General features: G+C 41.2%; 3 protein-coding genes across 7 annotated transcripts in view; 2 read left to right on the forward strand and 1 right to left on the reverse strand.

Annotated features, from left to right (window-relative positions):
- Nucleotides 1-753: 753 nt before the first annotated feature.
- rogdi (rogdi atypical leucine zipper) lies at nucleotides 754-11975 on the forward strand. Its single transcript, XM_073494910.1, has 11 exons — nucleotides 754-942; nucleotides 3700-3771; nucleotides 4877-4959; nucleotides 5281-5335; nucleotides 5439-5519; nucleotides 5850-5945; nucleotides 6067-6165; nucleotides 6938-7051; nucleotides 7138-7187; nucleotides 7456-7582; nucleotides 8417-11975. Exons 1-11 carry the CDS (start codon nucleotides 868-870, stop codon nucleotides 8456-8458), a joined length of 894 nt encoding a protein of 297 aa, XP_073351011.1. The 5' UTR covers nucleotides 754-867; the 3' UTR covers nucleotides 8459-11975.
- A 3178-nt stretch (nucleotides 11976-15153) lies between these two features.
- On the reverse strand, nucleotides 15154-18486 carry smim22 (small integral membrane protein 22). The gene is made up of 4 exons (XM_073494613.1): nucleotides 18402-18486; nucleotides 17329-17466; nucleotides 16391-16461; nucleotides 15154-15346 (listed from the first exon to the last, which is right to left on the reverse strand). Exons 2-4 carry the CDS (start codon nucleotides 17456-17458, stop codon nucleotides 15299-15301), a joined length of 249 nt encoding a protein of 82 aa, XP_073350714.1. The 5' UTR covers nucleotides 17459-17466; nucleotides 18402-18486; the 3' UTR covers nucleotides 15154-15298.
- A 2188-nt stretch (nucleotides 18487-20674) lies between these two features.
- The window catches only part of cog1 (component of oligomeric golgi complex 1), a 14317-nt gene continuing 10126 nt past the window's right edge, over nucleotides 20675-24865 (forward strand). For 3 of the 5 annotated variants that reach the window (XM_073494126.1, XM_073494122.1, XM_073494123.1), the window contains exons 1-7: nucleotides 20675-21016; nucleotides 21644-21891; nucleotides 22035-22216; nucleotides 22379-22555; nucleotides 23620-23776; nucleotides 23991-24201; nucleotides 24418-24787. In XM_073494126.1, coding sequence (XP_073350227.1) covers nucleotides 20711-21016; nucleotides 21644-21891; nucleotides 22035-22216; nucleotides 22379-22555; nucleotides 23620-23776; nucleotides 23991-24201; nucleotides 24418-24787 — 1651 coding nt within the window. In that variant the 5' untranslated portion in view covers nucleotides 20675-20710. The remainder of the gene's footprint in view (nucleotides 21017-21643; nucleotides 21892-22034; nucleotides 22217-22378; nucleotides 22556-23619; nucleotides 23777-23990; nucleotides 24202-24417; nucleotides 24788-24865) is intronic. The other 2 variants (XM_073494124.1, XM_073494125.1) reach the window with 1 other exon arrangement.

Here is a 24865-nt window from a genome sequence, read left to right on the forward strand (position 1 = left end):
GGCTCTCCACTTGTCGAAATAATGTTCTATAATGTAAAAGCTCACATTGAACACACTTCCCTCAGTAATAACAGTATGTTTACAAAAGAGGACCAAAATATGCTGAGATTTCAGATGGTGCAGACGTTCTTGAATTTAAATCCTAACAACCATGTATGTGATGAATATGTTTGCTTTTTGATTCAGTTATTTGTCCAGTCATGTCAGTGGGAGTATTAGGAAGCGATAGGGCCCCAGTCCCGAGATGGAAAACAACACTGCGTGGTACCATATGTTTGTATGACGGTAAGCGGAAGTTGTATTCCCAAATAAGGACTAGTGGGTGGGGCCACGTTAATAGTGAACGTGTGACCAGCCTAATGCTCCATTCAGGTGGTTCTCGTAAAGACCAAATCACAGCACCCTCATTGAAGAGTTTGGTCGGAATGAGTAAGACAAATCATCATTCAGCATAAATATACCGATTTCTTTTTGTATTTTTTTATGATGAAAAGCAGCACGCGACTGAATTGTCCCCCATTTGTCGAATGAAGAGTACAAGTTGCACATACATCATAATGAATTATTGACAATAAAGACTAAACCGTATATAGTTGATATAACATTACTTGATGCTTCTATACACCCAGTACATTTTATCTTTCACGTCAAAAGCTCGTGTCTTGGTCCAAAGGGTTTTTTGTTTTTTTATTGTTGTATTTGTCGCTGATGTGGGTCGTTCATATGCAAGCTCAGGTTATTTCTGACAGCACCTGAAGGCAACAGACCCTCAGCTAAGCTAGTACACAGAGACGCCTTCATCCTGAGGACGGGTCAGCAGCGTTTTTAAGGTGACATTCGAGGGTTTGTTTCTGTTCGCTGCACACGATGCTTAACTCGCAGAGATCCCTGTCCGAGCTGCCCAAGATGTCGGCTGCCAGTCAGGTGGAGAGAGCTGTGTTGGTGAGTTGTTGTGTCTCTGCTGCAGCACTGCGAGTAGGCAGGGACACAGTGCTGTTGGGCTATCTGGATTGTCCGAGCTGTCGGTCATTATAAAATGTTGACATATGTAATCGATATTTTATAATAATGTAGCGGGTTAACAGGACAGTCACATCCTCGCGCTGCAGCGCAGGTGCTACATCCAGGGCAGCTCACTGTGATGTTGACAGCGGGCCTGACTGTAACGGCACAGAGCTGCGCATGGAGTCAATGATTAGATCTCATATGTTGCCCACAACTAAGTGTCTCAGTCTGCTTTTCACACAGAGTCAACCACTCTCTGTAGAAACTGTCACTGGTTGTCTCTACTGGCAAGATTTAGCCCATTTGGTGCAAATCATAGACACAATAACGTTAGCTTAACAGAATGAAAAGCAAACATGAAGTTAATTGTCATGTACACATCCCAGGCATTATGGTATGTCTCAGGAAATGGTTGTTAGAGGATGAAAGTATACATGAGCTGTAATAGATCGACTATGTTGCACCGTTTCCCTTTCCAGATGTTCATGCTGTTACATTGGTAAACAGCTGTTAACCACTGTTCGTTACAATGAATATGAAAACCTCGATAGGACACATAGTCATGTGGATAAAAAATGATGAAATACACTGCCACTCAAAAAGGGCTCTGTCCTGAATGTTTTAGGTGTTTCCCTGCCCCAACACACCTGATTCTAATGAACGGGTCGCTGCCTGGCTTCAGTGGAGCTTGATGACCAGCTGATCATGTGAATCAGGTGTGTTAGGGCAGGGAAGCTCTAAAACATGCAGGCCGCGGGGCCCAGGTACAGGATTGACAAACACTTGAGTTTATCCAAGTTTGGTGTGTTAAAAATCTAATGGATCATTAGATCATCTTGTGCAGCCATGTCAGCACAGCTGAAAACTGTTGTACTGATTAAAGAAGCAATAGAATTTGCCCTCGTTCAGCTCCTTGAGCATCAGCATTCGTGGGTTTGATTCTTTAAACATCACATTATCCAGACATCAGAAAAGGACATTTTGAAAAAATGGAGAAATTAAATGTAGTAAATTGTTACCGTTTAAAAGGGATGAAGGGATATATATATATATATATATATAACAATTTTTTCTTAAGTGAATAAATAAGCTTTTCTCAGAGGAAAATAAGGTCCCCAGTGCACTGTTTGAAGCTAGAAAGGTGGCAGGGTCTGCCACATATGCACAAAGTAGAACAGTATAACTTGTGTCGTCCTTTAAGGTCAGTTTGTTTCTTCAGTTATGGAAACAAAGAGAGTTTGTTTATTTAGTTTGTTTAGGGGTCATTCCATGCCAACTCACCTAGGGCCTCCCAGTTCTTGTCAGGGATTTTCTTGGGGAAAAAAAAACATGTTGACACCTCTATTGAATTCATGGCACCTTGCACAATCCTATAGCTGTACTTCAAATACTTTTTTAGTATTGAATTTTTGAAGTTTGGCTCTCTGAGGTACATTTCAGCATTTTTGTGGTTCCTTGTATGTGTATTCTAAACCTTATCACATGCTCATTTTTGACTGGATTTAGTTTTAATTTGTCCTGAACGTCCAAGAGACCCTAAGGATAATTTACAACATGCATTCATTGAAGTAGTTGTTGCTGAATGGTTACAGTAATCAAATTAATAACAGGATTTTTTTTTTTTTACCAGAATGAAGAATCTGTCATTTTCAAAAATTCACATCTCCACTAGTTTTCACTTTCTAACCCCTCAACCAAATGTTGGTTCTGTGTAGTATAAATGTAGTATTGATGTAGTTCTATCAGACCTAGAAGTTATTTAGTCCTGCAAAAGAACTGAGTACTGAGCCACATATCTTGTTAAATATAGCTTCAGAGCTAATAATAATAATCTCTGTCAGTGTCCAGCAGTGAAGAGAGGAGCTGTACAGACTGAAGCGTGTCCTGTGGTGTTCAGGTGGTGTCAGTCTGTAGCAGAAGCTGCTCCTGAAAGCATTTAGACAGATATGGAGGGTGTGAGAGGTTTGGGCCACGATGCTCTGTTCTCTCTGACACCTAGTACCAACCCCAGGACAAGCTCATCAGGAAGAACTCCTGAATGATACAACATCTACAGCATGATATTGTAGATGTTGAATAACTAGAACCCCCTCGGAAAGTACAGTCTGCTTTGAGTATACACACTGGGTCTCAGTGCTTCGAGCCCAGTCCACTCTGTGTCCAGGTGAAGTCCTTGGCTGCCTCTGTGTCTCTTTGGTGGAGACAGAGACGTCATGTTTCTCCTGAGGAAAGGGAGTTTGAGATTCACCTGTGTGGAGACTGCTGAAGTTGCAATTATTAGTCAATAAGCTGATGGAAAGAAAAATTACTGTTTTGATAACCAATTAATCATTCCAGCCATTTAAAAAAAAAAGCTAGTTCCAGCTTCTTAAATGTGAGGATTTGCTGCTTTTCTTTGTCATCTATGACAGTTAATAAAGAGTCTTTGGGTTTTGGACTGTTGGTTGGACAAAAGAGGCAATTTAAAGTCCTCACTTTGGATTTTTGGACATTTTATAGATTATTACCGATTTAATTGTGTAAGTAATTGGCAGATTAATCGTTAATGACAGTAATCGTTAGTTATAGTCATTCGCCCTTGTAATAGAGAAACATAGTGTAAGGAAAAACGGAATTCATCCATTGACTGGATGGTTTTGAGGTTGCTTATTAACCCACCCCTTTTTTAAATCTTTATTTTTTTCTTTCTGTCAGGAGGAGGAATTCAACTGGCTGCTTAAAGAAGAAGTGCACGCTGTTCTCAAGCAGCTCCAGGATGTCCTCAAGGTAAAAGTTCAGCTTTCATGTATACAGCTGTATTTAGGGCTGAGTGAAGAGGACCATCTCACCACCTTCACACATGAAGATCTGTTGATGTGTTATGGCTAGTACTGACCAAAGAAATAGAAATAACCCTGGTTATACCATAGTGATATCATTGAAGACTCAAGTGTGCATTTATAAAGTGGTGGCAGGGAGTCTGAAAGATGTGGGTGTTGAAGAGGCAGGTAGGGTCCATAAAAGAGATGCTATCATTATTGGAAATGTAGGATCCAGTGTTGGAGACTGTGTTTGCCAAGTTTGTTGTACCACAAAAGTAAGCAGCATTATAAACTCTCCCAAAATGAATATTCAGTCATTATCTACTCACCTTCATGTTGATGGAAAGTCAGGCGAAGTTTTTTCTGCCACAGAACATTTCTGGAATTTCACAGAAAAACAGCGTTGCAGCCTTCTCAAGAAGATGGGGACTTGTTTTAAAATGTTAAAAAATAACTGAAAAAAATGGCTCCATACAGTTCGTCTGACGTAATCCAAGTCTCCGGAAGCCCAGAGACCCCAAATTGATTTGAAAAGATGTGATTTACACCCTTTTTAAAGCCAAAATCTTCACAAGTTAAAAATGTTTGTGCGCATCCCGTCTGGGTGCACAAGCTCAACTGTGTGTCGAGTCTTCCTTGAATTGTGCCGGACAAGCTGTGTAGAGACTATTTATTTATTTATTTATTTATTTATTTATTTTAGTTTGTTTGTTTTCTTTCTAAGTGTTAAAACAAGTCTCCAGCTGCTTCAGTTGTTTAGCAGAATGCTGCAACTCTGTTTTGCTGTGAAGCTCCAGAAATGTTTTGTGGACTACGAAACTTCACCTGACTTTCCATCAGCATGGAGGGAGGAGATGATGGCTGGATTTAATTTTTGGGTGAACTGTTCTTTAAAAGTCATCTGATGCTACGATGAATTTCCGTCATTTGGAATCCCTAGACACCAGGTATGCGATCAGTGTATGGGCTGTCCATCAGTATCAATGTACAGTGTTAACACAAAGGCCGTAGCTTCACAACAGTGTGATTAAGATTTGTTACTAATGGTACGTTTTCTCTGCCATCGACAGGAGGCATCAAGACGTTTCTCCATGCCGACACCAGGTCTGGAGAGTCAGCTCAAACAGGAAAACTTCATCCTCGGCAGCTCAACGTAATACCTATATAACCATTTTGTTTCTTAAGTGAGACTTTTATTTGGTGTACGGTTACTGTGCTTGTCTTTAGTGAAATAACTGGCCCTGTCTGTTACTTCACAATGTTTTTCTGAGGAGGAAGTGGCTGTCAGATGCTCAGTGATAGTTGGTTTGAAATATGCTGAGAATGACCATGTTGCTCATTTCCGTCATCTTGTAATCTTTCAGAGCCGTTGGCCTCCTCCACACACAGCAAAGCCTTCCCTTCCCATAAAGTGTGTGTGTGTTGTTGTTCCTCTCTCCATGTTGTGATAAAAATGTGATGTGTTGTTTTGCAGCATGGATCAAGTGAAGGGGGTGCTGACTCTGCAGGGCGAGGCTCTGACTCAGGCTGTGAGTTTGTCTCTTCTCATTGAGGCTGTTTTCCCTTTGTGTGAAAATGACACATTGGTTGAAGCTCACATGTTCCTTGTTAATGTTTTGCCTTTATTAACAGGACATAAACCTGAAGGTTGCAAAGAATAGCCAAGCGCTGCACTTTCAGTTCAGAGAGGACAAGCAGTGGAAACTGCAGCAGGTACAGTTCAGTCTGTCAGCGTGCAACACTATGAGAACAACGGAGAGAAAATAGAGAAAGTGGATGTATAACACACAGCATGATACCCACTGCAGGCCTAATGACAGTCAAAACATCCTCTAACATGAATACTGGGCTTCTGTAGGATTAAGAACACTCAATTCTTTCATTCAACATTCAGCACATTTCACTGTGTACTGATGACTGATGCCAACAACAACTTTCTTATCTTGGCTTCAAATATAAAACGTTCCTTTTGTATGTAAATGATCTTAATGTTGGAATCCCACTCACCGTTCCACCTCTGTCTTGTCTCCGTTCATCCATCAGATCCAGGATGCTAGGAACCATGTGAACCAGGCTCTGCAGCTGCTGAGCAGCCATGATGATAGCTACCACTTCAAGACAGGGGCTGAGGTTAATAAGGTCTGTCCTCTGTCTCCTCATGACAACCACACCCTGATCCACCCAGTGCACAGCTGAACATGGATGAGATCCCCTTAACTGTGTCAGTGATCCTGGCTTCATGTTTCTGTTACTGCTGCAGCTCATGGATGCAGTGATGCTCCAGCTGACGCGAGCAAGAAACCGCCTCACCACTCCGGCCTCCATGACGCTTCCTGAGCTGGCCACCAGCGGTCTGATGGTACAGGACATGACACAGTAAACACTACACAAACACAGCTTTAACACAGTAAGGATCAGTGTTTGAGTAACAGTGGATTTTTGAGGCAGAAATGATTCTGATCAAATCTGCTAACGAAGATGAACAAATAAACACATTTGATAAGAATCCCTGGTTATCGAAGAGATTAGTAGCCGCAACCTCACAATCAGAGTCTCCTTTGTTTTAAGCCTAGATCGAGGAACTGCCAGCTAACCCTGATCAGAGGACCTTAAAGACCTGCTGGGGACGCAGGGCACAGTTATTGTCTGTCCCTCTCCTGTTTGAACATAACAATGCCCCCAGTGCACAAAGTCTGGTCCATAAAGAAAGGAATTTCCCTGTTGGGTTTGGAAGAACTTTACTTTAGGCCTGCACAGAGCCCTGACCTCAACCCCTTCCAACATGTTCAGCTTGACCTGGAACACTGACTGTGAGCTAGATTTTATTACCATCATCAGTGTCAGACCTCACTGATGCTCTGGTGGTTGAATAGGAGTAAAACCCTGCAGCAGGTTCAGCTGGTGGAAAGACTGAATCCAGAAGAGTGGACGCTGTTACAGCAGCAAGTTAGTGCTCATCGTGTCGCAGTCACACCGTCAACTGTGAATGTTAGGGTGTCCACATAATATTGGCCATGTAGTATAAGAACTGAGGGGGGCATTGGAAAAACATATCAGTGTGTGTGTAGCATGAAGCTTCATGCTGCTGACCTCCACTCTTCACCCTGCTGTTTATCTCCTTCCCTCAACAGAAGATGTTCACTCCTCCCATGCCAGGAGACGTCATGGTGAACTTTTACATCAACTTAAGCAAACTGTGTCTGACTGTGTACCAGCTTCATGTGCTGCCTCCCAACACCACCAAGGTCAGATCCTTGTGACTCTTCAACACTATGTGAAGCAATACACAGCCTCATGACTGACGTTTTCATGTTTTGTTTTACTGTCTCAGAATTTCAAGCCAGCTGGAAGCTCGGTGTTGCACAACCCAGGAGCAATGTTGTAAGTCCTGCTTCAGTTCTGTCCTGTCTTTGTTTCTTTGTTTCTGCGGCATACAGTACACATACAAATACAGATACTTTAAAAAAGAAGTGATAAATGAAGTAAATGGAAAGAAACAGATTGTTACTGCTAACACTTGCATTGACACATAATTTGTGTGTACTGTGTAATTTTCTGAGCAGTTTGGAAATCTAGTTATTCACTAGTCACTATCCCACACTCAGGATGTGTGTCTTTCAGGTCCCTTTAATCACTCTTTCCTCCACAGTGAGCTCAACAACAACCGGTTTGAAGTGAGTCACGTTCACAAGGTAGAGTGTGTGGTGCCTTGGCTAAATGATACGCTGGTATTCTTCACCATCTCCCTGCAGCTCTGTCAGCAGCTCAAGGACAAGGTGGGTGTCTGTCATGCAACATGATTGTGAACACATTGACTCCATTCTCACTTGATGAATCCTAAAGTGACACAGACTCTTTAAAGCTGCAGTAATCTATGTATGTTAACTATTTCAACAACAGAGCTGCCAAGTGGGAGGGGCTGCTGCTCCCACTCTATCCCCATTTCAAGTTTTCCTTTAAATTAAATCATTAAAACTGGTATAAAAAAATTTAGTTAGTTTGTTTCTTAGAAATCATGTTCCATCTGTCATTTTAGCATGGCAGAATACTAGCATGGCTCTAAATACTACAATACCCATGAGCCTCTGCTGCCCTTGCCATGGAGAAGAAGCCAGAGTTACAAATTATTCAAAACACTTTGTCATTGCAGTTGAAAACAGTAGTTACATACACATACATCATAGTTACTGAATCCATCCAACAGTGACACATTTATTTTATTGCATTACTTAATTATTAGCATTGCGAGATGAAATGAAGTTTATTATGAGCTTTATTAAGAGATAAGCTAATGCTAAAGATTGGTTTCAAGGCTTGGAGGGAAAAGGTGACAGAGATGACATGGGAATTTCAAAATAAAGGTGTATATTAAAGATGATGATATGGATCCGGTTTATACTTCGCAGCGATGATATCGGATCATTTATCATTGAATCTGTTAATATCTATATGAATGGATCATTATACCCCTATTAAATACTGCAGCCTCAAGATCACTGTTCTTCGATATTGGATCTGTTCCTTGAAGGCTACTGTTGGCAGGTAGATAATTAACCTTGCATTTGTAATGTCTGATCTAACTAAGCTCCTCTGCCCTCCCTTCCCTGCAGATATCTGTCTTCTCCAGTTTCTGGAACTACAGACCTTTCTAATCCACCTCCTGTCCACTCGCCAGAGACCGCTCAGACCCAAACTAACCACACAAGTGTAAGGGACATCCTTGGAAGGCTTTTATTTTTTTATATATTTATCATCCGGTCATTCACTTCCAAGTGTTGCATGATTAGCTGAGGGAGCCAATCAAACCCAACAGATATCAATGTTTGCCATTCGCAGTTGTGTTAGCCCAGCTGACTGACGTTTTTCTGATACATGTGTATTGCATCTCCCAGCACTGACTTGAAGATATCAGTGAATGAATGTGACTGTTGCTGATTTGTTATTAGATTTTTTTTGTTGTTACATTCAAGAAACTTAGTACTTGTTGAGTAGTCATCTGTTTCTTATCCCAAAGTCTTGTGAACTGTCTTGTTGTTTGGAACACTAACTTGTGCACTCAGGGTTGAAAGACGAAGCAGCACTAAGAGCTCACAGTGGGAGGATTTTTTTCTGGATTACTTTGAGTTCCTTCACAGCAGTTTCCTCATTTGTTTGCCCTCTGTCACACTATACTTTGTTTCTCTCAGGCTCCAGAAGAGCACCTGGTTTTACATGTCAAATTCGGTTTTGTATTCATGGTTAGCACTACTAAGACGGTGTATAATGTTGTCTGGAGGAGCTTTGTCAAGTCTGAGAAAATGAGTCAAGTGACATCACACAAGTAATCTTGGGGAATTTTCAAACAGATACACAAATCCAAGGAAGTACCGGAGGGTGGCATCTCCCTACAATATATCTGTGTTTGAAGGCAGCTGTCATAAGAAGGTTCTACTTTCTTCACTTTCATATGCAACATTAGTTTTGAAAGCAATGTCTAGGAAACTGAAAAAACATGTTCAGTTCTCAGCAGCTCCAACAGTAGTGACAACTGCAGCTTAGGAAAGAAAACTGAATGCAAAGTACACAAGCCTGATTCAGGAAGGATGGCCCTGTCTGAGACCTACACTTTACGTAAACTCACTGATCGTGCAGAGGACCAACGTGTTCGCCAAAATATCATAATTATGATGCCCGATATGGATTTTATTTTAGCCGGAACCAATAACCAATAACTACCTGATTCTAATGCCGATTACCAATAAGATAACGTTAAATGCACATTTTTGTGTTTAAAAAAAAAAAGTTCCAAACCTGTTGTTTATGTATGGTAACAAGTGCTAAGATGTAGTGAGCTGTTGAGGTTTCAGCCTGTTCCACTGCCTCCAAGTGACCGAAAAAACACTTTGTCAAAGCTTGTGTCTTTGAGCAGCAGAAAGTCACTACAAGCAGATGGCGGAACATAGAAATGGGTTGCCAGATTCCTCTATAGATGGTTTGTTCTTGGCTGAATCAGTAGATGTAAACTTGTGTTTTCTTCTTATGGGTCAGATTTCTAATAGAAAGTCTGCGTTTGAAAGTGGATGCGTGGGATTGAAAGAAGTGGCCATTTGCTTGGAAGGAGGGTCCAACAAACACTGAAGAGATGCATTATGGGATTTGTGAGCTCCAGTGTTTTCAGAACTTGACCCATAGTAGGAACTCAAAGTCAGGATATCTTAACCTCTGCTGCACAGATTTGAAACATTCTTATTATTTATTTAATAGAAGTCCTCTTTATGGAAGGACAATAGAACAACCCGGAGCAATCTTTGAATCTCAGTACATCCACCTGTACTAATGAAACCGTCCACAATGTTGTATCTGCTCATGTTATCCTGGATGACACTAAGCATTTCTTATAAAATGGCTCCCTTACTCTGAGGATTTGTTTCAGTTTCACTAATTCCTTATTTTTAATTATGAGACAGGTTTTTAGGCTAAGTGTTGTGCATGCAGAGTATATTTTTGCAAGGGGAAAGAATAAACGTCTTAGCTGTGAGGGGATGCATTAGTATGAGGGGAACATTTCCCACTGTGATCTTTTAGGGAATACAAACATGTTGGTTACAGAAAGTATGTTTCCTCATTCACTGACAGTATAGCACCATGTGTTTGTGGCCCAGTCCCAATGTCTGCCCTCTCACACATCACTCATTGCTTTATCCAGGTCACATGATGTCACAACGTGCTGTTTAGAACCCTCACACCCGGCTCATCTCATGCAATGTTGAATGGTAAATGAATTCATACAGGCGCTTTTCTGGTCGCCTTCTATCCAGAGCACCCCACTGTATCTCTATGATCACCATGATGATGACCATCACACTCACACACCAATTGAACAACCATCAGGAGCAATTTGGGTATCTTCAGTATCTTGCGCGACAGCCAGGGATCAAACCACCGACATTGTGAGTAGTGGACGATTCGCTCTATGTCCTCAGCCACTTATGCACTTAAAAGATCACTCCACTGATTTAGCATTGGAGTCAAAATCAATGCAGCAGAACCATTAATCTTCATTTATTCCACACATTCTTCTGCCTCGATAAAACCTGGCATCTACATTACCCACAATGCAACTTGAACAGCGCCAGTTGGGTGGGAGATTGGAGTGTGTCATTTGAGTAGTATCTAATGTAGCCTGGAGCCTCAAGCAGAACTGGGGAGCGGTCTGGTAAGCTCACGTCTTCCTAACTGCACAACAACAGGTTGTTGTTTTTCATTTTCAAACTTAGTAGTCTGCAACCAACAGTGACTTGAGTGACATCACATGAGGGCATTTATCAAACTTCACATAGCTCCTGCTAGGGATGCAAAGGGTTTATACTACTTATTTCACAAATGCAGTAGTTCCCCAAACACCTAGAAACATACTTTGATGTTGAACACATCAGCCCGAGGTTCAGGCTCTGGATCACATCATGTGGGATGGATGGTAGAGATGGGAACACATTATCAGGTTTACAACTTACAAGCGTTCATGTCATTCAAGTTCATGTTCATGTTAAATGATGATAGAGTTGGTCATATGAAAAATAAAAACACAGCATTAACAGTATAACACCATAACCATTAAAATTGGGTTTAATTCAATTGTACAACGTTTTTTATCATTTCTGGTTTCCGGGTGCTTCAGCATTATGAAGTGCCAAGTCTGATAGATGGGTGCTTTTAGAAAAATCTGTGTTGTGATTAAGACTTGGATGTTGACATGAACGCTGTTTACAAGTTGGAAACTGGTAATTACAATAACGCCAATATGACATTAACGTGGCATTAGGGCAGACTTTGGATCTGGGCCAGTGCTTTGTTTTTCAGTGGGTGTTTTTTGTTTGTTTTTGTTGTTCATTGCCCCATTTGGTGGAAATGACATGACTCACATTCCCTGTTTGTTACTACATGGATATGTCTAAATGATAAGCTACTTGTCATGTCTGTTGATGTAATCTTTGATCTGTCTGCTCTATGTTCATATTTATTTTACACGTTTTGCACATGCGTTGATTCCCTGTGAACCAAACACTAATCCAATCATGAACAAATGACTTCATTCCAGTAAGTGTTAATCTACTTTAAAAAGCTGCCTATCATATAAAATGTGGAAATAATTTATCTGATATCTGTGCAATAAAATATTATAAATGATAAGCCGCCCATGTTGAGCACTCCTTCTTGGCTCTTGCTGCCTGCTTCAGTGAAACTACACATAAAGATGTCTGCATTCAACTTTTCATTACTCTTTGTCTCCACTACTCAGATGCATCCGATGCCAACTGTGTTTCACAGTTCAGATCAAATACACTTTATTAGCTCTGAATGACTTTTGGGTCATTTTACCCACTTCTTTTTACGTTTCATACAATTGTGATATTAAAGGAACAGTTTTCCCAAAAACTAAAATTCAGTCAGTATCTCCTCATCCTCATGCTGATGGAAAGTTGGGTGAAGTTTCGTAGTCCACAGAACATTGTGGAGCTTCACAGCAAAACGGCGTTGCTGCATTCTCCTAAACAACGGATGAAGGATGTATGATAGATGCTGATGGGGACTTGACTTGATACTTGATGTATCTTTTATAATGTGAAAAAATAAACAAAAAAATATAAAATGGCTCCACACAGCTCTTCCGCTGTAATCCAAGTCTCTAGAGGCCCAGAAGTACCAAATTGATCTGAAAATACATTACAATATATACACGATCAACATGCGGGCGGGCTCATGTTCCTGCCTCAGACCCGCGCACAAACGTCTGTAGCTGAGCAGCTACAGTGAAGATAAATTATGTCTTTTCAAGTCAATTTGGGATCTTGCAGCTGCCAGTCCCCAGCTACTTCAGTTGTTTAGCAGAATGCTGCAACACTGTTTTTCTGTGAAGCTGGAGTAGAGAATGACTGTTCCTTTAAAAAAAAATCTCACTCCTAATGAAGAGAAAAAATTGTATCCTGCCAAAGTAAAGAGCATACAGAGGCATTAAGGTTCTTACTCCATAATCAGTATGCAGTCACATGTGAAGAGACTCATGGGACTGGTTCCACAACGACAGACTTTGACTGTGGCTTAGATCAAACTGTGTAAGCTCTTCAGACCTGAAAATCGGACCTACAGCATGTAGTGAAGCCCTAAGAGGCAAGTAAGAAAAAAAAAATTTGGTGATCCATTTTTGAAGTTTCTCTCCTGTGTTTATGAACAGGTGAAAAAAGGGTTTGGCAGGTTGTTTACCTGTGAACATGGGGGGAACTTTTTGGCAATTAAATAAAAAGTGTATTCTATTTTTGTTGATGAAGGTTCTCAGTCATCCAGGTCATGGTAATTCTAAGTGCTGTATCGTAGGCAACTGGACGTGTTTCAGTGTCGTGAAGACATTTCACCTCTCATCCAACAGGCTTCTTCAGTTCTAACTAACTGGAGGGGAGTTGCAGGCTTTTGCAGGCCAACTCCTCAGGTCAAGCCTCTGCTGTCCACTTACATCTGAAGGAGAAATACCATTCCTTTGAGGACAACAATGTAAACATCTTGGCCAGAGAAGACAGATGGTTTGAAAGAGGAGTAAAAGAATCCATCTATGTCAAACTGGAATGACTGTCTTTGAACAGAGGAGGTGGACTATGACATTACTTGTCACCCACCTACAATGCAGTACTGAGCTCCCTCCCCAGAAAGCTTAACGACCATTCACTCCTGGGCTCATCTAGCCCTAGCAACCCACATGAAGGCTAGTTGGGTCAACGACCCATTTCAGAGTCGTTAGGGCCACTTGTGGGTCGTTGACCCAACTGGCCTTAACGACTCTGAAATTCAGAGCTCACACGTGTCCTTAATGACTCTGTAAGAACACTCCCACACAGAGTTTAAAAGCCTGCAACGCCCCTCCAGTTAGTTAGAACTGAAGAAGCCTCTTGGATGAGAGGTGGAACATCTTCAAGAAACTGAAACATGTCCAGTTGCCTACGATACAGCACTTAGAATAATTCTATTTTTTCATCTGTCATATCCTCCCCCTTCTGGAGCCTTCTGGTAACTACTAGCCTAATACTAATCCTACTGCTGGTGTTAACAATGACAATTTGAACATAAAACATAAGAAAAAAGTAATGTACTCTTACTGCTGGAACTCACAGTAACCATTATAATCATTTATGTTATGATAAAACATGATAATGCTCATTAAATGTTACTCTAATGGTTAATCTGACCTGCTGATAATAGACATTATACCATCTGCCACACTAACAGCAGATTAGCGCCAATTATAATACATACTACTGAGCCAAAAGAAAGACATGACAGTAATGCTACATAACTTGCTAGCACATATTATATACACATTGTGATTATAAACACAGGAGAGAAAACATTTCCAATCACACTTAGAAAATGGATGAATAGAATTGTTTTTTTTTCCTCACTTGGTCCTCAGGGCACTGAGTGCTCCTGCTCCTGTTCATCAGGATCTGGATAGTTGCCTTATGCAAATAAAATGACTGACAATGTCCTCACTGCTGTGTTTCCGTTGCTCTTTTGAAACATTTTGAAATAAGGAAAAATTATATATCCAATAAAATTCAGTCATCGTGAAAATATATGTAGAAAGAACATTTCATAATGATGAGTTTAGTTTTAATAACTTCTTCAATTATTTGATAAATTACTTAGTTTATCTTATACAATTTAATTAGTTGCATCAATACTGCTGAGTTTTAAACCAGCTGTTTGACAGATGTGGAGCAGTAAAACTTTACACTGTTCTAAATGCAACAAAGGGATGTGTTGACATCACTGCAATCTCTGCACACAAACATGGAGGGATTCTGGCTAGAAGTGAATTGATGTGTGTTTAAAGAGGTGAACTGTATGTATTCTGAGAGAAACAAACACAGGAAGAGCAAAAGTTTGAAGACAAAAACTAATTGAGATACTGTGAGAGCCCACAGAGAGCAAGGCAGTCTACAGCTCTGAGTGATCCAGCCTGGTTGAGCCTGTAAACCTCCCTGTTTTCCTCAAAACAACACATCTCATTACTGTTTTATGATTTATACCGTCAGATGATTCTGTGTACTTTGTCCTCTACAAATGTCTTTGTGTCTGTTTGCAAAGAAAAGCACTCCATAAATGAACGATGGTGGGAAGGAATACACCAATAAATAATCATAGAGCAAGGTTACATTTTTATGAATTTATTTCTTAGTAAAAGCTTCACATTGAATTGTTATTCTTTCAGCAAACAAAATAAAAGGAAGTGACATTCAAATCTATACAGGCATAAAAACACAGAGAGCTCCTCTGTGGTATCCTAGCAATAAACAATAAAGCCCACATATCAGTGACAGTCAATGAGATCATGTGTGTTACAAGTCCTTAACTGGGGCTCATGAGAAACAACTATTCTATGTGCAAGTAGACTACATCTGGTTACAGACTATTGATTGCTGCTTCATTAACCTTCACAATACTTGATCAGTGAAGTTCAGCTGTCACGGCTCCAGAGCCATGTTCTCTATGCCCACCTTCCGTCTACGAGGCTGTTGAGAAAGAAGAAAGAAAAGTCCTTAATGAGCTCATCCATGTTTCAGTTCATTTAGCCACATGCCAGGATCAGTGACGTTTTCTCTGCATCCACAATGCCAGTAAGAAGGTGATGAATAGTCCTGTCTTTGATACAGAAGACATGAGAAGGTTCACTCAGCCATCTTAATGTACATGTGCATGTTCTGATGTCCCCTTGGGACAAAGATGACAATGGTGAAACAAAGTAAACTCTGTTTTAGTGCCGTACCACCAGACTACAGAGCAGCTCCTTTTCCTCAGGCTGTGATTCATTCTCAGCACTCTGCCGTAAAAACTGTTTTAATTTTATGACTTTTCTGACCTGTAAAAGTCTGAATCTGACCTGGTGACAAGCATTAAGAATGACCATAATAATCATACAGAAATAGCCAAGCTAGTCAAGCCTTCATCACTGTGAAGGTGCTAGGCAGCCTGCAGAGACCCCTACAACATTACGTCTGGCCAAGAAACAGTTTGGCACATAACCACAACGTGTCCCTTTTACACTTTGTGTATAGGTTTGGGAACGGATTAAACAAACCAGATATAGCATGTTGATTAGTGAGCGTTAGACGTGCTGTTAGGTGGTTTTGTTGTGTTTGATGAGAGCTAGCTGTTTCCCCCTGTTCCCTGTTTTTATGCTAAGTGTACCATAAGACTGCTGTCATTCTTCACATCTGCAGTATATCAGCAAGACACCCAAAATGTCAAATTATTCCTTTCAACATGTAACTCGTATTTTTACCCTGTGTTTCTCTACTTTGCAGTGGTCCGTCCTAAGATGTGTGGACATTTTTTCTTTGCAGGTCTGTCTTGGTTATGCAGCCTCTCTATGGACTCTTAAAGCTGTTTCTGAACTCATCACCTTCGAACAGACACTCAGCAGTTTATTCAATAGCAAGCAGTCACACATCTGCGAAACTCTCACTTTTTTTTAATTCACATTGTACAAAAAATGTTTTTTTTATGATGTGACAGCACTGTGGTTAAGATCTGGTTAGTGTGTCGTGTGCGTGTACCTTCTCATCATCACAGCAGCAGCAGCAGCAACAGCGGATGAGGACCAGGATGACGAGCAGCAAAACCATACCTGACACCACACACACACACACACACACACACACACACACACACACACACACACACACACACACACAGTACAGGTCATCAGTGTTCAGTGAAGAACTGTTTTCTTGCCAGGGTGGAAAAGCTCCAACATGTGTAGTTGAAGGACAACTGAAGGCCCTGACAGTGAAAGAATCTGATATATAATAGAGCCAAGTTCAAAGTTATATTTGTATCTTTAAAGGTGCACTGTGTTGTCTTGTGGAAGGAATGTTAATGAGCAGAGAAATATCTTCATTGACTGATTTTTTTCTGCCTAAACAAACTCTCTTTGTCTTCATGACTGAATAAACTGAATAAACAAACTGACCTTAAAGGACAACACAGTTTATACTGTTTTACTTTGTTTATATGTGGCGGACCCTGCCACCTTTCTAGCTTCTGGGACCTTATTTTCCTTTGAGAACTGCTTATTTATTCAGTTATTTATTAGTTTGAGTGTTTTAATTGTGAGCAGATTATTGCTCCAATGGGAATCACTGACTCTACTTCATGTCTGTGTCTGGTCGTTCTGTCTCGTCATTTCTGAAGCTTGGAAAACTCTATTCCTATTGACCAGCCCTTGATTTTGTTCCTTGTGTACTCAATCTACTTGGACTGCTCTGAATAATGTGAACTGGTGAGCAGGGGTGTGGGGTAAGGAATGATGAAGAAGTGTCTGAAGAGGCACTGGGGAATGTTCAATGTAAACATTTTATCGCTCTCTGCTCATTTTCTAATTTGTGTTAACCTCCGGTAACAACGGGTTTGTGAAACTGGACCCTGATGCTTTTGTGGTATAGAGATCAGAGCATCTTTACCCGATTAGTTAATTTCCTTCACTTTCACTCACCGATGAAGATGAAGAAGACTGCAAAAGAGGCGATGTCCCAGTCAGACTGGAAGAGCTGCTTGGACTGCAGTCTGGAAACCACATCGTTGAACTGATCCTCAAACTCCTGCTCCAGGTCCCTCGGCCCCATCGTTCTGTCTAGTTTCACAAACACACAGTGCAGCATTAGAGCTCACTGGATGGCTGGCAGGCTGATTCTGTTACCAATATTAGGGAGTAATACAAAATCTGATATCGATTTATTGTCCAATATTCTTATACATAAACACACCATTTTTTTTGCACTGACCCCTCAAATATGGTTATCAAACACTTGTGACAAAGACATGTACTGGAGGCAGGATACTGAACAGCTGACAATAAACTTTATTGTCCAAAATGACATCAGTTCACTGAAACAATAAACTTCACTGGAAATTTCATAATTAGAAATTACTCAGATTATCTTTTCCTGAATTAGGCCTATGTTCTGTGGGAAAAAATTGTCATATTGGTGCATGTCAGACAACATATATGCCGATGTGATGTAGGCCCATCTGTATTAGACTCTACACAGTTAGCTTGAACTGAATTACTGCGCACTTCATATCACATAGCTGACAAACTTATTTTACATTTTTATTTATTTTTTATTATTTAACAATTCACAGAAAAAGGAGGAATATAGGAATTTAATAAAAATCTTACATATAGAAATGTAAGAAATATAATTATTTATAGTATAGTATAATTATTATCAGATATGCGTGTGTGTTTATACAGTAGTGTACAAAATATATTGTGTTATGTACAGAACATAACAACAGAGTGGAACATTCACCTTAACACACTGTATTACATTTAATAATTGTTTTCTACATCTTGCTATTTCCCAGATTAATCAGTGCACTTCCTCCTGTGTTGACTGTAACCAGGCGGAATCATTAGACATCATCAGTAACTTTCATTATAGTCATCAGCTTCATTCACTCAGATGAAAATGTACATAACATGTCTCTGTACAATAAAAACAAACGTAGACTACACCTACAGTACGATATATTTTACTTTGTGAGGAACAGCAGACAGCTCACCTGTGATCGGATCGTTTGTCGTTTTAGTCCTTTCCTTCCGGGTACGAAGGTCTACCTGACGCACCTGCTGACAGTGACGCACTGACTGGACTCTACCTGCCTCGTTCCGCAAAACGAGCGGTGTTGTTGACTTCCTCCTCAGTTATCGACTCCAGACTCCAGAAAGTATGTAGAAATGATACAGTATCTGCATTATGCTTTGTTCTTACCAGTCTAACAGATGATGAAGCGAATCATTGCTCTTCTCTATGAAGATCATTTCCACCAAGTTAGTTTATACTCAAAATATAAAATACTAACAAAAAATTCCATGTTATCACGTGGTTTGGACTTACTCAGTAATAACTATGAGAATAAAAGTCGAATTATGAGACATTATTTTAAAATGAGTTTTCGACTTAACCATGATAATTTATAATGTCTGACTTTTTAATGGGCTTCTGTAAATTTGTCATCATACAATGATGTAATGAACTATGGAAGCCCTGAGCAGCCCTGGGTCAAACATATTGTTTCCTCCATTTTCCTGTGATAATGAGTTTTAGTTCATTTTATTTGTTTTCTTGAAATCATAAGTATCACAAGATAGCAACTGCTGTTTTCCCCAGATAAATTTTGATACGATAGTTTTATCATCATTCACATAAAATGGCTCCATACAGCTTGTCCCACGTGACTTAAGTCTCTGGAAGCTCCAAGATCCCGAACTGATCTGAAAAGAGAGAGTTTTCATCGTATACAGAGTGTGAATAATATCTTTTCAAATCATTTTTTTCTGTTTTTTTTTTCTGTTTTAAAACAAGTCCCCATGTTCTTCAGTTGTTTAGGAGAATGCTGCAACTCTGTTTTGCTGTGAAGCTCCAGAAATGTTTTGTGAAAGAAACTTCACCTGATTTTCCATCAGCATGGTGTTGAGGAGATAATGACTGAACTTTAATTTTTGGTTGAACTGTGCCTTTAATTACTACAGACCAGTCACACTGACCTCTGTGGTAATAAAGTCACTGGGGTACTTTGTGCTTCCCCAACTCAAAGCCATCACCAACCCACTGCTACTGCACCCCCCACAGTCCACCCACAGAGCCAACAGGTGCGTAGACAATGCAGTAAACATTGCCCTCCACTTCTTCAGCAACCTATTCCAGGATTCTGTTTGTGGATTCTAGCTCATCATCTTGGCACAAAATTAACCTGTCACAGTCTATGATGGTGCGCCGCCATCACTGAGTCCACCATCCTCCTTCACCATCTGGTGTGCTGCTGCCACTGCTAAGGACATAGACAGACTGCAGCATATCTATTCACTTGGCTGAGAAGTCCATGAGTGACACTATATAGTCCTTTTCACTTAAAAAACAGACATATTTTACATATATTTTCATATTTTGTCTATTTATTTCTATTATTATTGCTTCTTGACTTCAGCAGTTCTTTAATTGTTGTTGTTTCCCCTTTGATTTTACGATGCTTATTGTTACACACCAAAATAACAAAGAAAATCCTACGTATGTGAAGAGCTACTTCTGATAAAATGGGTCTCATACACTGAGGATGGACTTTTCACTGAAGTTAAGTAGAAGCCATCTTGTATCCATCAACTAAACTTCTGCAATGAAAAATCGTTACGTGTTTATAGAACTGGGATTGTTACATCCGAGAGAAGAATGTTTAACTAGTTCATATGTGATTTTTTTGTGGAAAAAATCATAACAAAATTGCTATTAATTATTTTTATGTCAAGGGAGGAGCTGCAAACTCACCTCCACAATATGCAATGAAACGGTTCGTGAAAGTAATGATGAGAGAGGCTAACTGAAAATGAGGTTGTGAGGTCACTCAACAAAAGGAGGGAGATGAGACTTTCCATCATTCAAGTAGCCTAGACATGAAGCAACAACAGATTTAACAGCAGGTTTATCATTATCATTTTATTATTATTATTATTATTATTATTATTATTATTATTATTATCGTAATAATAATGTTAATAATAATAATCAAATCATCCCAAAGTGTGTTATTATTATAATTATTATTATTATTAATAATAATAATAATAATAATAATAATAATAATAATAATAATAATAATAATGATAACACACTTTGGGATGATTTGATTGGCTCAGTCGTGTAGGTAGACGGGAACCAGTTTACACGGAAACATCCCCTGACGGACTGCTTAACTGACCAATAACAGCATCATACTCAGTTGTCGTCACAGTTTTGCTTACGTGGAGGTGGAAGTGTACTTCCCCCGGTCTTCCGGGTTGGAGTTCCTGTAGCAGCTGTAGTTGTTTTGGAGGTACGATGGCTGATGATCAGGCGCTGCCTCTCCGGGTCTCGGAGATCAAGGACCCCGCGGTTCTCTTCGAGCGCTACAACACGGAGCAGATCCGCCGGATCGAACGCAAAGTCCGCGGGGAGATCGAGCAGAAGAAGGAGGAGCTGAGGCAGATGGTGGGGGAGCGCTACCGAGACCTGATCGACGCCGCCGACACCATCGGAGAGATGAGACAGTGCTCTGAGAGCGTCGTCCAGTCCATCCAGGACATGCACCAGTACTGCCACCGGCTGAAGCAAGGCAAACCCTGTGTGGGCAGCAGCAGACAGGAGGTGACCTCATGACATTTGTTGTAGTGTTAAACCTGCGCCAAAGCTAGATGAGCTCCGTCATCTTAGGGACTCGAAACTTCATTTAAAAATGTGTCAGTTCATTATTACACATTATATGCACATACCCCCCATTTATAACTGTACATTACCCCTAATGCGACTTAAAGCAACATCCTGAACAATTCGGCTCGCTGCACAGAGCATCCCTGTTAACAGCAGCCTGTCTGTCAGCGATGTTAGCCTTTATCTCCACGGATCATTGGAACCAAAACACCCAGCAGCGAGATCCGAGAGTTTGGAGAAATGTCAAAGTTTATTCAAATAAAGTGCCGCTGGTGGATCACATGTATGCCGAATTTACTTGAAGACCTTATTTATTTATATAATACCTCAACACTTGTTCTGAGAGGTATGTGTTATTGCACACACGCAGGGGAATATTAAATTCTAATGTATTTAAATGAAAATTGGGGACATATGTCTATAAAGAAGATAATGGAATGCATTATGTTTAAGACACAATCGACTCTATAGATGATTCTAAAATAAATTCAGGCAACTTGTTGTCTTTTTAGCTTGCTGCATATGTAAATCTACAATGTGTCTGTGTCATTATGTTGTATGTAGAGCCAGAGGCAGTGGCAGGAGAAGTTCTACACCACGGCCTCCCAGATCAAGCTGCTCTTGGAGATCCCAGAGCGCATCTGGAGCGCCATGGAGGCGTCCCACTATCTCCAGGCCACTCAGCTCTACCTGCTGTGCTGCCACCTGCACAGTCTGCTGCAGCTGGAGGCTGCTACAGGGGGCCACTACAGCCCCGTACTGGCCCGCTTCCCTATCCTTGTCCGGCAGGTAGCCACAACTGGACACTTCAGGTAGTGGATGTTTCTTGTGTCTTTGTCACGCTCCAGGCTTCAAAACTGGAAAAAATATTGATGGATCAACATGCAGGAGACCTAGCTAGATTCAGTTAGTGAAAGCTAGATCATTGGTCGCCAACTAGTCTGTTCTCTTGCAGGTCCACTATTCTCCTGGACAGCAGGTCTCTCCTGCGGGGCCGAGCAGTGTCGGACCAGGCCATTGCTGAGGCCCTGGTGTCCACCATGCTGCTGGAGGACAGCTCGCCACGGCAGGCCCTTGCCGACTTCTTGCTGGCCCGGAAAGCTTCTATCCATCAGCTCCTTAATCAACCACAGCATGGTATTTGACTATGTGTAACCTTTGCCAACATGCGTTTTAATATTTGATAGCACCGTAAACTGCTTGTGAAGCAGAGCAGGACATGTTTGCAGTTTCATTACTTTGAGATGTTCAGTAAAGCAGAAATGTCTTCCAGTTGATAAACATATGTATTTGGTCCAGGTGCGGGGATCAAGGCTCAGGTGTGCAGCCTGGTGGAGCTGCTGGTCACCACTCTGTTCCAGGCCTATGCTGTCTTCTACCTGCCCCCAGAGGGAGGCCCCAGGCCGGGAGATGGGGCCCTGGGCTGTGGCCTGCTCTTCTCTATCCTGGAGAATGTCACCTCCACCTCTCCTGCAGGTAAACAGCTGGGATGCTCTGGAGGCTAGAATACCTTTAGTCATTTCATTACTGAGAGCTATTTATTACTGACCTTAGAAAAGAATGGCCTCCTATTTTGCAGTGTAATAAACCCAGTGCTGTTTCAGCTCGATTTCCACTCCCTTTCTGAACAGGCTGTTGGCACTACCACACACTGCATGTCTTACAGGTGGAACACACATCCTGTGTGTGCGGTGTGTGTCGGAATATCTTGCTTTCAGTTTCCATGTTCAGTGTCCATGTTAATAGGTTAGAGCAGACACATTGTCAGCGTGATGCTACATTAGTTCCTGTTTGCACTGTTAATACTGAAGAAATGGTACAATTTCAAAGCAGATTTCTGGATATTTATTGTATCAGTAGATGGACTAAGCCAGGGCTTCAGACTAACTTTTTACACTGGTTGCACTGGTCCACCTAACTTTTTCATTTAAGTGCACCAGCACATAATTTAGGTGAACCCAATACATTTTAATTTAATTTCTGAACACATTATGTAAATGAGTGTACCCTGGAATTCAGGTGCAGATAAATGTTTTCCTTTCCCCCTACGGGCAACCATGGCAAAACATTATTAGAGGAAACACTATGGATTAGGCATCTTAGGACCGGGGATAGGTGGACCGGTTACCTCCACTGATGATGACGAGTCTAGGATGGGCTTTTCAGGTAAAGGATATCCATTATAAAAGCCAAGTGAACTATGTTTAATGGTTGTGATTTCTCACAAGTTGTGTTGTCACACTCTGGAGCCCTGTAAGCCATGCTCATTAAGTTATTTTTATGACATCTGTATTTGTCTGAACTGTGACTCTTAGAAGAAGGGGTATGTTTTTGATGCGTTGGTTGGATAAGGGGTTGATCAATGGAAGGGGTGGACAGGTTTTAAATACTGTATGTCTGAAAATGCATCAAGTGGAGAGTAGAAAAAATCCTAAGTCAGACTGAAGATCTGTTACTAGACAGTTATTTGAATTCTGAAGCTGAATGTGAATCTTTAGATAAAGAAAAGATGAGAGCATCAATCCCATCTCTGTCCTCAGCTAAAGGCAGGAGGGTACTGCAGGAAGAGACGAGTACAGGCAGCTGGTTCAAGTTCCTGCCTCCCTCCATCACTGAGTTCCAGCCCACCCTCCGCACCCTGGCTCAGCCAATCCAGAGAGAGCAACTTCGGGACACCTTGAAGCAGTGGATTGATACGTAAGCAGCAACCAATCCAGACACTGCTCATGTTTTTAATGTTTGCTCTGTTTCCTTTTGTCCTCACTACTTCACAAGTTTGACATAAATGTCTCATTATTAGAATATACAGCCACACATACATTATAATCAATCATATCAGTCATCAGAACACGTTCATTTTCTGTTGATAGCTTTGTTGAGAGTGGCTTTGGAATCTCTCCTCTGTTCTCAGCTGTAAGGAGGACATTTGCCGTGGTGTTGGCAGCCTCCTGGTCTATGTGAAGAGCCTGAAAGGGTTGGCAGCCATTAGAGATGCTGTGTGGGACCTCCTGTCCACTGACTCCATCAGTCAGCACTGGAGTACTGTGTGCCAGCGGCTACTGGAGCGCCCCCTGGCTGTCTGGGATGACTTCCTACAGCAACTCTTCCTTCAGCGCCTGCAGGTTGGTGCTCTCCTCACTAAACAATTATTACCACAGTTGTTAGCATATGTTGTTATCTTGTCTACTTGTCTATCTTTTGACTTGGTATGGATTTGCACCTCCTTGAAATTTTATGCCATGTTCAGTCTCACAGTAGTGACAGACCTGCCTGCTGATGTACTACACATTCTATATATTGCATAATATTCTTAAGCTTCCTCTCTCCCATTCTGCAAGGCCATCACCAAAGAAGAAACTGAAGCCATCTCGACGAGCTCCGTCCAGCTCCTCACCTCAGCTGTGAGGGATCTTGAGGGCCAGACCATTGATACTTCTTCAGGAACCCACCTTGGCTCCAGTCGCGGAGCCCAGTACGAGGTAGATGTGGCCTCCTTCCTGTGGTCGGAGTCTCCGGGGGACCTGCTGAGTGATGCGGGGTGGGTCAGTGTGTCCCAGAGGGGGCAGCAGCACCACAGGAGTAGCCTTGCCATGAAGACCCAGGCCCTGACTCCCTGTGTTCAAAATTTCTGCTCCTCCATGGATGCTAAGCTAAAGGCTAGGTTGGATGACCTCCAGCACTACCTTCCCTCCCAGGACACAGGTAAAGGTAGGGCTGCTTGACTGAACAATGATGAAATAATAATGGCTTAACATGATTACTCATTGACTTTGGAAACACCATACA

Source organism: Pagrus major, chromosome 23 (genome assembly GCF_040436345.1).
Source record: "Pagrus major chromosome 23, Pma_NU_1.0".
Lineage (NCBI taxonomy): Eukaryota > Metazoa > Chordata > Actinopteri > Spariformes > Sparidae > Pagrus > Pagrus major.